The sequence below is a fragment of the Eptatretus burgeri genome, chromosome 2 (genome assembly GCF_056783735.1).
Source record: "Eptatretus burgeri isolate ZD-2024b chromosome 2, Ebu_testis_v1, whole genome shotgun sequence".
NCBI lineage: Eukaryota > Metazoa > Chordata > Myxini > Myxiniformes > Myxinidae > Eptatretus > Eptatretus burgeri.
Window position 1 is genome coordinate 122096392 of NC_140962.1, and position 15053 is coordinate 122111444.

The 15053-nt window shown below is 42.7% G+C and overlaps 1 protein-coding gene across 3 annotated transcripts in view; it reads right to left on the reverse strand.

Moving 5' to 3' along the window:
- The window catches only part of AP4E1 (adaptor related protein complex 4 subunit epsilon 1), a 137634-nt gene that overhangs the window by 108746 nt on the left and 13835 nt on the right, over positions 1-15053 (reverse strand). For 2 of the 3 annotated variants that reach the window (XM_085871033.1, XM_085871032.1), the window contains exons 2-4: positions 12601-12672; positions 9310-9433; positions 6398-6471 (exon numbers count right to left, since the gene is read on the reverse strand). In XM_085871033.1, the coding sequence (XP_085727159.1) occupies positions 6398-6471; positions 9310-9433; positions 12601-12672 (270 nt within the window). Of the gene's footprint in view, positions 1-6397; positions 6472-9309; positions 9434-12117; positions 12194-12600; positions 12673-15053 lie in introns of all 3 variants that reach the window. The other variant, XM_085871034.1, reaches the window with a different exon arrangement.

Below are 15053 nucleotides of genomic sequence, written 5' to 3' on the forward strand. Positions count from 1 at the left end.
CAGCATATAACTCACACGTTCCGCATAACGCTGGCCATAAGTTGTAGGCACGTCATGCGATCGTTGACACACGTCAACACACATTACTTGTGAGTTACTCATAAGTCGAAACACGTCGAGGTAATGTTTAGCATACCCGGAACTTATTTCTAACCTATCAGTTACGTGTTGTACTCACGTTACGCGATCGGTGACACACATCGACAAACGTTACTTGTAAGGTGCTCATAAGTCGAAACACATTAAGGTAATGGTTAGCGTCAGTGTTCCAGACTCCCTGGTTTTTTTTTAAGTTTTTTTTTTCTTCCTTCCTTCGGTATGATGGTGATTTTGACACTTCGATTTCCAGTGCGGTTATAATACAACATAATTAATAGGCTGCCGCTCAACGATTTAAATCAGAACCACACTGTACACTGAACACCACCATACCGAAGAAAAAAAAAACGGGAGTCTGGAACACTGACGCTAAAGGCCCAGTCACACCTTGACGTTTTAGCCAGCGATGGCAACGTGTTAAAATTTATGTAAAACGCTGGCTTACGTTGAACTTTTGATGTTTTTTTTTAAAGATTCGGACGTATTCATAGCGACTTGGTCTTATGTATAACGCATTGGTAACTACACAGAACGTTTCGTTGTGTTATAGATAACTTATACCAACGAATGCTGAACCTGTTGTCGGCCTACACAACCGATGCCCAACGATAGTCTAACTTAGGCATAGCGCGTTGCACGCATCGCCGACGATGTCGTGGCGTAGCCTATTAAAAGGCTGACGCACAACGATTCAAATCATAACTGCCGTAGAAATGGAAGGGCCAAAATCGCGGTCACACCTTGGCGATCTTGCCAGCGTATGCCGACGTAACAAAAAGTGTGTCTAAAACGTTGGGGCACGTCGAATACGCTATGGGTAAGTTTGGTATGCGCGAGTAGAACGCTAAATACGCTATCATAAGTCGTAGTAAGTAGAGTACGTCAAGAAATTTTGAACATGTTCAAAATTTTACGACGTACTCGGCGTATGACACACGTTTGCATGCGATGAGGATAAGTTTTACACACGATATGTGGACGCTTACACACGTCCACAAAGGCTACTTATAAGCTACTCATAAGTCGAAACACGTCGCGGTAATGTCTTTTTTACGCGAAACTTATTTCTAACCTATGTTTGACGTGCTTTGAACCAATTCTTTACGTAGTCCCAACACACATCGACGTATGTAGACGTATTCCAATGACGTCTTCCGGTCGACAAAAAAAAAAAATGAATGTGTTTCTAGCTTACAACTGCCATATAAAGACGTGTTCCCAGCAGTTTTGGGAATTGGTATATAAAAATGGTGTTCATAAAAGGGGAACCCAACAGTGTTTTCGAGTCCTTTTTGAGTCGATGTCCATGTCAGCATAAACAGTATCAGTATCAGTATTAGTATTAGTATTAGTATTAGTATTAGTATTAGTATTAGTTTGTTCATGTTGGCAGTAGTAGGTGAGTGTGAGGGGGAGGGTGTGGGTTATGATGGATCGTCCTTGCGTCCGCGTGTCCACGGGGAGGTTCATAGGCTGCCACTCAACGATTTAAATGGCTGCATCTCCACTATTGAAAGTTGACGCTTGCGCTCAACAATTGGATTTTTTTTACACTCAACGACTTTTAAATGGTACCACTCAGCTAGTTTCATTGTTTACAATGAACGATTTAAATTGCTGTCAATCGCCTTTGTTTTTTTTGACGCTGGGGTTTGGAAATTTGAAACGTTTCTTCTGAACGTGTTAAAACGCTCAAACTCGACTATTTTAAATAGACGCTGCCGATGGACAATTGGAATCATAGCCAAGCTAGACATCGAAGTGTGAACATCCTCGTCATGCCGAAGAAAAGTTTGAAGAATGCTGCAAATAAGTGTCCTGGCCGTGGCCGTGGACGCTGACGCAAGGACGATCCATTATACCGACGTCTTTCAGCCTATCAGTAACTTAAAAGTAACGTCTGTCGATGTGTGGCAACGATCGCGTAACGTGCCAACAACACGTTAATCATAGGTAGGAAATAAGTTTCGGGTACGCTAAACATTACCTCGGCGTGTCTCAACTTATGATTAACTTACAAGTAGCATGTGTTGACGTCTGTCAACGATCGCAGACCGTGCCTACAACTTGTGGCCAGCGTAGCGGAACGTGTGAGTCATACGCCGGCATACGTCGTGAAATTTCAAGCATGAAAAAATTTGAGGACAACCGAAAAGTACAACGTTTAAAGCCAACGTACAACGACGTATGGCAACGTACTACGACGTATGCCAGCGTGCTCTCAATGTTATCAAAACTTACCCATAACGTATTCAACGTGTGCCAGCGTTTTAGAAAAAAAATTCAAAAATCGGCATACGTTGGCTAAAACGTCAAGGTATGACCGGGCCTTTAGCATTACCTTGACGTGTTTCGACTTATGAGTACCTTACAAGTAACGTGTGTCGATGTGTGTCAATGATTGCATATCGTACGTACAACTAATTCCCATCGCATGCGGAACGTGTGTCATACGGCAAGTACGTCGTAAAATTTTCAACATGTTTAAAATTACAAGACGTACTCCATTTAATACGACGTATGATAGCGTACTTTAGCGTTCTATTCACGCATACCAAACTTACCCATACCGTATTCGAGGTGCGCCAGCGTTTTAGACGCATTTTTCAGACGTCGGCATACGCTGGCAAGATCGCCAAGGTGCGACTGCGATGTTGACACTTCCATTTCTGCGGCGGTTATGATTTGAAACGTTGTGCGGCAGCCTTTCCATAACCTACGCCACGTCATCGTCAGCGATGCGTGCAGTGCGCTATGCATAAGTTAGACTATCGTTGGGCATAGGTTGTGAAGGCCGACAACAGGTTCAGCATTCGTTGGTAAAAGTTATCTATTACACAACGAAACGTTCTGTGTCCGTAACTAATACGTTATGCATAAGACCAAGTCGTTATGAATACGTCCGAATCTTTAAAAAAAAAACATCAAAAGTTCAACGTAAGCCAGCGTTTTACATACATTTTAATACGTTGCCATTGCTGGCTAAAACGTCAAGGTGTGACTGGGCCTTAAAGTGTGTTTTTCCATCCAAGAAGACCGCCAAACCACGTGACATGTGATGTCATAATTTTTACCCAATATGCAGCAATGGCATAAGATGATAGTTGCAACGTTTCGCTTCAATAGGATAAGTGGTTCCAGAGAAAACATTATTTAATATTTTTCTTCAATCCATTGTGGCTGCCAAACCATGTGACCGAGCAATTATTCATTATCAAACTTATATTGCTTCGTCTTGGAGAAAATGTGTATGAAGTGACCCTTGATCTGACAAGCCCTTCTGGAGAAGATTTTTGAATGTTTAGGGGAAATTCAATATGGCCACCAAATCATGTGACCTATCAATTTCGAAATTAACAAACTTGTTCAACCATGTTTTCAGGTACATGCTTGGAAAGTTTTGCCTCAATCCATCCAGGATATTACAAAAAAAAAAAAAATTCAAAACAATATGCCTGCCTTATGATGTCATAATCTGTTTTTCTTCCATGAGTTGTTGCGTAGATAACGCTTAAGAAATTTCAAATTTTTCGGATGCAGCGTTCTACGTTTCAAATTTTCACAAGGATACCACTTCACTGATGACTTCACACACACAAAAAAATCACTTCTTCCCCATGTGGAGTTCTTGCCATGTGCCAAGTTCAAATTTTTCCCATAATGCAGTTTCGGCGAAACAGAGATCCAAAAGTTTTTCGGTTTTTCAAAGATGGTGCCCACACCACATGACCTCTGACGTCATTATTATCAATTAAAAATTTCGACGAAAAAAGATACTTACGATGCTCAAAATTTTGTGTCGATCGGATTAACGGTTGCTGAGAAAATGAATTTAAAAGCGAAAAAAAAGAAAAAACGAAAATTGCTGGCAGAATAAGAAAAATAATAGGTGACCCAGCCTTGAAGGGTTGGTACCCAAAAAGAACCCAGATCAAAAAAAAAATAAAATAACCCTGGCTGACAGACCATGTGTCCAATCAAGTTGAAATTTAAAACATATATTCCCCATCACTACTAGATCATAATTGTGGAGTTTCATGCCAATTGATTGAGCTGTTCCAGAGAAAACATTATTTAATATTTTCATCAATCCAATATGGCTGCCAAACCACGTGACCTATCAATTATTCCTTAAGACCCTGTCACACCTTGACGATTTAGCCAGTGTAAGCCTGACGTATGCAAAATTTGGCTAAAACGCTGGCACACATTGAATACGTTATGGGTACGTTTGTATACGTTAAGAGCACGCTGGCAAACGTCGTAGTACGCTGGCTTTTTTTCGTAGTACGCTGGCATACGTCGTAGTACGCCAAGGTGTTAGACAAATTTTCCATGCTTGAAATTATTCGACGTATGCCAGCGTATGACTCACACGTTCCGCATAACGCCGGCCATAAGTTGTAGGCACGTTACGCGATCGTTGACACGTTGCTTCTAAGTTACTCACAAGTCGAAACACGTAGAGGTAATGTTTAGCGTACCCAAAACTTATTTCTAACCTATGAGTAACGTGTTGTAGGCACGTTACGCGATCGTTGACACACGTTAATTGTAAGTTACTCACAAGTCGAAACACGTCAAGGTAATGGTTAGCGTCAGTGTTCCAGACTCCCTGTTTTGTTTTGTTTTTTTCTTCGGTATGACGGTGATGTCGACACTTCGATTTGTAGTGCGGTTATAATATAATATAATTAATAGGCTGCCGCTCAACGATTTAAATCATAACCGCACTAGAAATCGAAGTGTCAACATCACCGCCATACCGAAGAAAAAAAAAAACCATGGGGTCTGGAACACCGACGCGAACCATTACCTCGACGTGTTTCGACTTATGAGTAACGTACAAGTAACGTGTGTCGACGTGTGTCAACGATCGCGTAGCGTGCCTACAACTTATGCCAGCGTATGCGGAACGTGCGAGTCATACGTCGAGTACGTCGAGAAATTTTCAACATGCTGAAAATTTCTCGACGTACTCTGCGTATGACGACGTATGCCAGCGTGCTCTTAACATATACAAAACTTACCCATAACGTATTCGACGTGTGCCAGCTTGGTTCGGCAAATTTTTCATACGTCGGCATACGCTGGCTAAAACATCAAGGTGTGACAGCGGCTTCACACTTCGATGTCTAGTGCGGTTATGATTTGAATCGTCGAGCCGCAGCCTTTTAATAGCCTACGCCACGTGATCGCCGGCGATACGCTGCCGCGCTATGCATAAGTTAGACTATCGTTGGGCATAGGTTGTGAACGCCGACAACACGCTCAGCATTCGTTGGTATAAGTTATCTATATGTGATTAAAACGCTCCGTGTACGTTACCAATACGTAATGCATACGTCCAACACGTTATTATATGCCCAAAACTTAAAAAAAACATCGATAGTTCAGCGTACGCCAGCGTTTTACATACATTTTGAGACCTTGCCATATGCTGGCTAAAACGTCAAGGTGTGACAGCCCCTTTAACAAACTTGTACACGCAACGCTTGCGGAACATTTGTGTGAAGTTTCCCCTCGATCTGTCCAGCCGTTCTGAAGGTTTTTTTTTTTTTCATAGGTTTCAGGGTAAAACCAACATGGCTGCCAAACGATGTGAACTATGATGTCAGATGTGTGAACCTTTTGTTCCTTAGAGATAGGTCATAAGTGTAAAGTTTCACCTCGGTCTGTTCAGCCACTTCTGAGAAGATTTTTGGAGTTTGTCGAATATGATTGTTTTAAAAACAATATGGTTGTCGAATCACCTTACCGATGACATCATCAATTTTTTTTTTCTGTGGACCATTTTATCCCTGGATGACCCTCAAAATTTTTCATACTGATGAGATTCAGCGTTCTACATATGCAATTATGACGTCATAAGGAAGGCACCTATGATGTCCTTCAAAAAAAATAATCACTTATTCCGCATGAGGAGTACTTGCCGTGTGCCAAGTTTCAATTTTTTCCTTGGTACGGTTTCAGAGATAGTTCCAAAGTTTTTTCCATTTTTCCAACATGGCTGCCACACCACGTGACCCATGACATCATGATTATGATTAAAACATTCCACATGAGTAGTCGCACCTATGGTGAAAATTCCGTCTCAATCCAACAAGCGGTTGCGGAGATAAACATGAAAGTTCTGTGCAGACAAAGAAACAAACAAAACATACAGACCCAAACGCAATACCCTCTCCTTCAGCAAGGGTAATACATAAGTAGAAATCAGGTTATTGAAAATGAGGAGGCAAGACCACTATCAGAATATTTTCCAGGGTCATTCTAAGTTCCCAATCCACTCGACTACCTTCATAAGCGTGTTAACAAGCAGCAGCAGGAGTTCATGATTTTCATGCAGAAGGAGAGAACAGGCAAGGTATCCTGAAAGAGAAAAAAAAGGCAGAGATTACAATAAGCAAAACAAAAATTATAAAGAAGTAAAACAATGTGCTAATTTATAAGGTGAAAGCCCATCTAAATATTACATATGTGAGGGTGGTGGGGAGGGATGAGTTGGGAAGGAAGGGATGAAAGGACAATTAAATTTGCCTCTTTAATATTCCCATACGAACGTGTGGCTTCCGATTCAAGGTCACAAAATTCAAATTCCAACAAGGAGCTCATACCCTCTGTCACCTGCCTTTTAGATGTTGTGCGGAATAGATCTGTATAATATGAAAACTCAATCTTAAACGGTTTTTGAAATATCGCGTACAAAAAAAAGTTACCAGTTTTAAAAAAAAAAGTTTAAAAAAAACCTATATGATTGTCATGGCAACATAATTCAGGCAATCACAGCCATTATCTAATCAGGTTGAGATAATGTCATGAGGAATATATATCTGCAATATAAAAGTGAAATGTTCAATGGTTTTTGAAATATCACGAACACAAAAGTACATGGACAGATGATCAGTCGGTCGGACGGAGCTCAGTTAAAATGTGTCCTGTCTCTGACCTTATCGGAGGAGCAGGGTACAATAACTGTCGGTTTAGCTACAGTTTATCAACGTGTTTGTAACGCATGCTGAAGTAGAACAATGTCTCTGAATGTCATTGTCCTGAAGACGAAAAAGAAGGTTAAAATCCTGTCTGAAAGACCATGTGAGATGTATTGTTACCAATCTGGAAGCCATTTGCACACAGACAGACAGCAGTCCCTAAGCTTAGTTATTTTGATAAGTATGTGTTTATAGTTAGAATCCTCCCCTATGTCTGATGGGAATTTTGTGTGTGCGCCGAATTATTTTATAGTCAGGTTTTATACATCGACTACAACAACAATGGCACCGTCCCTCACTCAACCCGGTCGCCATTGCCCACGTTTTTGGCCGAAGGCGTGGGCGGAGCCTCCATCGCCTCAGATCGAGGCTCCGCCCCGAGGAAGGGCATGGAACTTTTCCTCCAGCCAATGAGCGAAGGGCGCGCATCGCACGCACGCCCCAGCCAATGGGAGGCCAGCGTGCCGAAAGCTACTACGGAGCCTCTTTGGGGGGGGGGGGGGGCGGGCCTCCTAGACGACGCGACACACACCCCGAGACGCCGCGACACACACTCCGAGACGCCTCGTCCAATCAGGAGGCTGACCACCTCAGCGGCAGCCCCGCTCAGCCAGATGGGATGTTCGCCCCTCGTTCAATCCGGTGGCAAGTCCCTCAAAGCGGTTCCATCGACCCGCGGGGGAGAGGAAGGATAAGAGGAGGCGGCGAGCCGTAAGGGGAAGAGAGCAGACATGCTGCAGCACCAAAGGCACGTGCGGAGTGGACATGCTGTGGCATCGAAGTCACGCAGTGGCGTGCCACTGTGCAATGCGGTTGTGGGGAAATCTGTGCATGTGTGCCAGTGAAAGGATGAGTGTATCGCCGGTGTACGTGCACGGTTAGCATGAACCACAAGGAGGTTGGAGAAACATGCAATGGGGAGAGGGGAGGGGGGTTGGAGGCATGCATGCATGCAGGCCTGTGCCAAGTAGATAGCATGGATTTTAATTTTAAAATGCTCCCACCCATTTTTATATAGAACACGGTGGTTAAAAAGAAAACTTTGTTGTTTGGGCACGTTTTATCTGGTACACTGCCTTTCTCATGTTTACAATGCCCTGGTACACTGCCTACACTCCCCTTATACTACCTTCCCTTGCCCTAATGCTGCTTTTCATTCCCCTTATGCTGCCTTCCCTTCCCTTTCCCTCATGCTTACCTCCTCCCAAAGCCCCTCCACCCCTCACGGACGTCTCTGGGCGGTGTCTGTGCTCCTTTACTAATGCCGGCAAAAGAGGACCATTCCACCCCACCCCCCACTTTCCCTCAAGTCCCCTTTTCAAATGGATGTCCAGAATACCCTCTTTTTGCTCTAAACACGAAGAGGTACGTAGACAGCACATTGGCAAGGAGCGGTGTACAAAACATTCCCATGTAGTGCTCCAATTACACGATTTACTTGAAAGCCCCTTCAAAATGTCATGGACAATAATTCACAACCTCCCTTATCCCAATCATTTGTCTCCGACATCCCCTTTCGTTGTCATTGCGACAAGTCCCGAAGGTAAATCTGTCCAATCAGAAGCCTTTGCCAAGTAGAAATTAACCGGAAGTTCTGGGAAATCGACGAGATTACCTGTGGTGCTGTCAAGATGAAGTGACCATTATTTTCACTGTTTTCATGTCATATTCCAAGACATGTTATTAATTCGCATTGACCAAATTTTGATTTTTTAAATTAAATTATGATTTTAAAAACCTCCAAAAGTGTTGGCACGATTAAAAGTCATTTTATGATCAGAAATTACTGAGAATGCAAAGGTTCGGCATCTGGGGATCCTGGGCATCTGGGGACCGTCCTAGGAGCTCAGGCACGAGACCGCAAGTTGTGGTGGGAACCGAGACGGCAATATTTCATTTAGACCTGCAACTGAAAATACTAAATACATCATTGCTATGAGGTCATACTTACATGTCGACCCAGTTTCCACTGCCCCTCAGCATTGGTCATAATCCACTCATGCTCTGTCATTTTCCTTTTCGATGAGCCTCATTTTTGTACACAAAAATAACTCGTTCAAAAATTATCCGTCCAATTGTCTGTCATTCCATGTCATTGTTTCAACTCACTCACTGTCTTTCTTCCTCCTGTACACTCTCTCCTCTTCCAACTCTGTAAACACACTATACTGTACTTGCACGTATGCAATTCAAAGGATGAAGCATGCAAAGGGCTCACCTAGACGCTTATGCCAGGAAGTGCCACGCTGTGCCAAAGTCAAAGCATGGATGGTGCAGAAGCCAATGGGATAACCCAATGTTGAGCAGTGAATCAAGCGCACCAGACACTCACTGGCCACATCCTGGGGGACCCACGCCACAGTGTGAAGGGTTAGTAACTCGTACTTATAACAGCGACCTTCGATAAAAGCCAATTATCTTGATTAATCCCACCGGTGTTGTATTTTTTTCAACTTAACTTACATCATTTTAGAAATATACTAGACTTGAGTAAAGGTTGTCAAGTTTATTTTTATCCTTGATTGTGATATTAGTGGGGGCTCTGGTAGCATGTGCACTCGAGGAAGTGGTGAGAAAAGAAACTTCACAAAGGTTTCATGATGATGAAGGGGCACCAGAAAACACACTAGTCTCAGCAAATAGGAACAGATGCAGTAGGCTTTTGCATTCAAGTTTCAGCATTTTATTAAAGGAAAACATTGCTGTCACTGAACCTATGTTTTAGTGCTGCACATTTACAACAGCCTGAGAGTTCTTCTGCAAAAAGTGGAATTGTTCTATTCACAGCAAAAATTAAAATAACATGAAAGACAAATCATAAGAAAAAAGTTTAAAAAAATAAAGAGACATGCAAGTACAGGAAGGCCAATGAAACAAAGATATTTATTATTGGAATCAACCCTATGCCACAACCATCCCTTAAAAAGTGTAGCATCTTGGGTCAACTTTTTGCAATATGGGTCTTGTAGCCATGAGGGTGCAAGTTTCGTTTCAACATCTGATGAATGGTAGTCTTTAAAATTTTCCAAATGCAGATTTGACATGCATTTGATTCTCCAAAACAACAATTTTCATCACAATTGAAAGTGCTTCAGGACATTTTGTGTACATTTAGTCACTACATCCAAAAATATTTCGAACGGTTTTTCCACAATAATGTCTTGATAAATGATGCAACCTACAGCACTCATAATCTCTGCTTAACAACCTGTGAAAATAAAGAAACCAGTCAACATTTCATGGGCCACACTGGAAGCTATTGCACAGAACTCAGGTTTGAGCCAAGTGAGAAATACGACGTCATTTATCTTCGAGTAAAAAAAATTCTGCCAAAATCAAGCAAGAATGCAGTAAATTTTTGGTGACATCAGCAGGACAGAAAATAAACGTGTGTGCCATGAAGATGTGGAACAGACAATCTCCATGGGAATATAACGATGTGATTCCCCTCTGAAAGACAGATGCCTGCTATCATCACTCCTGAAATATGGGGTCCGTCAAATATGCAATATACCACGTATGGAAAATGCACACGTGCACATGCATGCGCATGCTTGCAGAACCAATTAAAAGGAATTTTAAAGAATTAATAATTTAAAAAAAATTATTAAGAAAAAAAGATTTAAAATAATTAATGGCTGGAGTGGTGGGGTTGGGATCCGAGGGTCCCGAGTTCAAATCCTGCTTGGCTGTTGCATTAATACCAGGTGGGGTTGACTGCCTGTCATGCTTCCGAGGAAGGTAAAATGAGTGCCAGCTTGCTGGTATCCTGTGTCGGAGTGGCGACCCATCCAGGATTGTGCCCATTAGCCAAGCAGACTGCTTAAGCAGCACCAATGATGTGCACAGATTATGGTCCCAATGGATGTTTGTTAGGTCGGTTTCTATTTTTTTTTTTTTAAGTTGCAAGTCTCACCCCCCATTTCTTTTCCTTTTGATGAGAAAACGCCACAGGTGAAGTTTCAGCCAAATCAAACTATGTTTAGGGGTCACTACCGGATATTGAAATTTCGGAATTTTGTGGTTTTAAATATCCCCGCTTTAAAATGTTATGGAACCACTGAATATGCCAGTCCATCTTGAATTGATTATTTTAATTGACTGTTATAGGTAATATGGCGTGTGCACGATATTGGTCCCGATGGGCCCCATCCACCACTTCCTTATATGGTCACAGTTATATGCTAATTTTGTTATTTTGGTGTATCATCTTCCAGACTGATCACCCAGTGAACAATAGTCTCATTTGCGAATATGGGTCTGAGAAGTAAGGATCCACCAGTGTGGCTGGTCGGAGACCATGCTCCAGAGCTAAGTGGACGCAAATTGCCATCGAAACGTGGTCCTTCAAGTGTTTTTCTATTTTCTTCTGACAGAAGAAAACAGTCCAGGAAAGTGCAAAATTAGTGACTGAGCAATTGATAAAATTCTGGGACAGAGCGAGAATTCCATATAGACAGAATTATCATGTGATAAAGAAAATCAAGGACTTATTTGCTGACTGGCAGAAAATTCATGACCTGTATTACTTTTTATCCAGAAGTTATTCAATTCAGTAGATTTTCTTTTTCTTATTTTGGGTTATTGGAATTTTTTTTAATTCTGAAATTTAAATGTCCGGAAGCGACCCCTAAACATAGTTCGATTTGGCTGAAACTTCATCAGTGGTGTTTTCTCATCAAAAGGAAAAGAAATGGGGGGGGAGGGGGGGAGACTTGAAACTTTCAAAAATTTTAAAAATAGAAACCGACTTAATGTATGTATGTATATATATATGTATGTATATAGACACACACACACACACACACACACACACTAGCATGGATCAGCTTGCTACGCTCGCCTCACTACATGTCGCTACAGTGGGACAAACCCCACACATCATTTAAAACTCCTCACCACCCTGTAACCGACACATTATTAAAAACAGCTCACCGACACGTTATTAAAAACAGCTCACAGCTCACGGCCATGAAATTAAAAACCTCACCGCCGCGTAACCACCATTTTATTGAAAACACGTCACCTCCACAATTCAAAACGGCTCCCACTGTGCAATGAACACCTCACCACACATCGCCATGGAGACAGGCTTGTTTTAACTGAGGACAAGTACACGAGTTGCCGTGTTGTCATGATTTACACCAATCAGAATTCAAACATTTATTTTGCAAATTTAATTGCAATATTCGTCATTAATTACATTTATTCAAGCAATTGAAGTTGAAGATTTAAGTTTAATATATATATATATATATATATATATATATATATATATATATATATATATATATATATATATCAAAAAAAAAATTTTAAGCATTTTTTTTTCAAAAAAAATTCCCAACAAAACATACCCTTCAGACATGCACATAGAAAAAATAGATGCAACCCCAAGGTTTTGTATGATTTTACAAAAGTTTGAGGACAGGACAGGACAGAAACTGCGAACGCACGCACGTACACACACACTGAGCGGGGTCGGGTAAAACTAGAAACATTCACGTACAGGGTTGAAGTTGGCAGCGTTCAGCTGTTGTTGAATGACCGACAACTCCTTTCTCACCAAACACTCTTCCTCCTGCAAGTGGACAAATTCATATGAGACTACAAATCTGGATTAAACCTCAATATTTCGCAAAACACAAAAGAGTCGGGTAAAACTGGATCAGCATCAATCAAAATATTTGGTGTTGTCTGTTTTTAACCACAGTGTGTTTTTTTTACCAATATGTTTAAACAATCAAAATTCGACAAATGTGTGCAAACCGCTGTGGAAAGCAAAGTAAGGTTGACGTATCGGGTGTTCGTCCTTCGTCCAAGAAAGAACTCTTACCCTCTTTTTCTGTCGAAGGGGTAAAACACTAGTACACCTCCCAAATTGGGTCAGTATGTTAGCAATCACATGTGAACTCCAGATACATGATGCAGGATACTCATGTGCCACAAATCTCTAAGTTTCTTTACAGGTTTTTGATCAATTGAGAAGATGAGTGAACTTCAAACTCGAGTTTGTTTTAGCGTCAAAGCAAAAGTAGTAAACACAGCACCCTGCCACAGCATAGTACACAACAAAACAAAATTGCACTGTAGTGGGGCTACTTAGCTAAATATAGCATAACAATTGTGCATTTTGTGAGGAAAGCACCAAATTTGGCACACTAGTAGCCTATCATATTGTTACTGGCCGGGGGGGTCAGCCGCCAACCGACCACTCTGAACGGAGCCGCAAGTCCAGTCAACCCTACCGATCACCCGGAATATAGATCGCCGCCCGGATAACTCCGAGCGACGGGTCCTTGTACAAGAACCGAAATACGCCAATAGGCAGATCACGTGGGGTAGGGTCGATTGCCAATCTTCAATTTACTTAAATACCCACGTGATCCAACTACGGGGGTATTCCACCCTCGACGGAACTCGTACGGAACAAACCGCCGAGGCGAGCCTGTCCGTGCGCGATTCCGAGCGGCGTAATCGCCGAGAACCGTCGGTCCAAATGTCCCCCTATTACGGCAAACCAACGGCTTTGTAACTCCCAACACACGAAATGTTCAGTCAATGAGGGAATGGACGCAACGAGCAGGTTTACATTCACACAAAGACATTTATTATAATGAAACAAGTATGCAATTATACAAGAAACAAAAACACGACAAAAGAACTACAACCGTCTACTTATTATGTAGTCATTTACACTTAACAGCAGTTCCTACTTATTAGACAGGCCCACAGACACACGTACGCGCGCGGACACACACACACACACATACACACACACACACACACACACACACACACACACACACACACACACACACACACACACACACACACACACACACACACGAAATGGTGGCTGAGGCCTTTAATCACAAGCTCCAGCTCTGAGGACAGGTGAGCTGAAACTCAGAGCTTGACTCGAACCTTTCCACCTCGTGTGGTCTTCAACTTGTCCAGACCCAGGCTCCAATGAGAGCGAGCTGGATCCAATCGCCGCGATCCTTCCCGAGCTCCTGCAAATCCTCCCGCGCTTCTCAACACGTGCCGGTGAGACGAGGCGCCGATCCTTCCTGTCGATCGTCACTTCCCCGAGGATCCAACTCCAAGAAGAGGCCGATGCGTCGCACCAAGCCGGGAAACAAAATGGAGAACGAAAAGCTCCACGAACCAAGAAGAAGAGGAAGTACAGGAAGAAGAGGAAGAAGAGGATGAAGAGGATGAAGAGGAAGAAGAGGAAGAAGAGGAAGAAGAGGAAGAAGAGGAAGAAGAGGAAGAAGAGGAAGAAGAGGAAGAAGAGGAAGAAGAGGAAGAAGCCTCCACTCGCAGCTCGAGCCGAACAACTGGCTCAAGTTCCTTCCAAAACAAAGCAGCAGCCGAAGCTCACTGAGCCAGCCGAAGCAAAAAGCTTCTGAAGGCCTCAAGCCAAGCAAGCCAAGCAGGACCCGATGGCCTGCTGAACGACTGCTCTCTCCGAAGCAAAAAGCTTACTCCTCCCACGGGACCCAGCACACGAACTCTGCACACGGGACTCTTTACGAACTCAGCCCTACCACGGAACTCTTTTCACGGGACTTTTTTGAACTCAGAAAATATGTCCTCTTTATCCTTTGCACCCCCTCCCCCGCACCCGGCGTGACTCATGCCCTCATGATCCACCCCCCGCTCAACCACAGGTGGGAGGGAGTTGTTGACGTCACCGCAGGGTTCTTCTTCCTCTTCGCAGAAGAGGGGGAGGGACGTCTCCATTGTTCGCTCCCTAACTATTAAATCGATCCGCAGCGCATCTAATCGATCCCTGAACATTTAAACAATGAAAGGTGAGCTATCTAGGGAACATGCACTTATTGACATAGCTGACTAAGGGAACCTGTATGTTGTGTGCAATTGAATTCCAAATTCGTAACAATATTATGAACAGATTTGGATATTGGGCCATCTCAAATTCAGCCGCTGATGGCT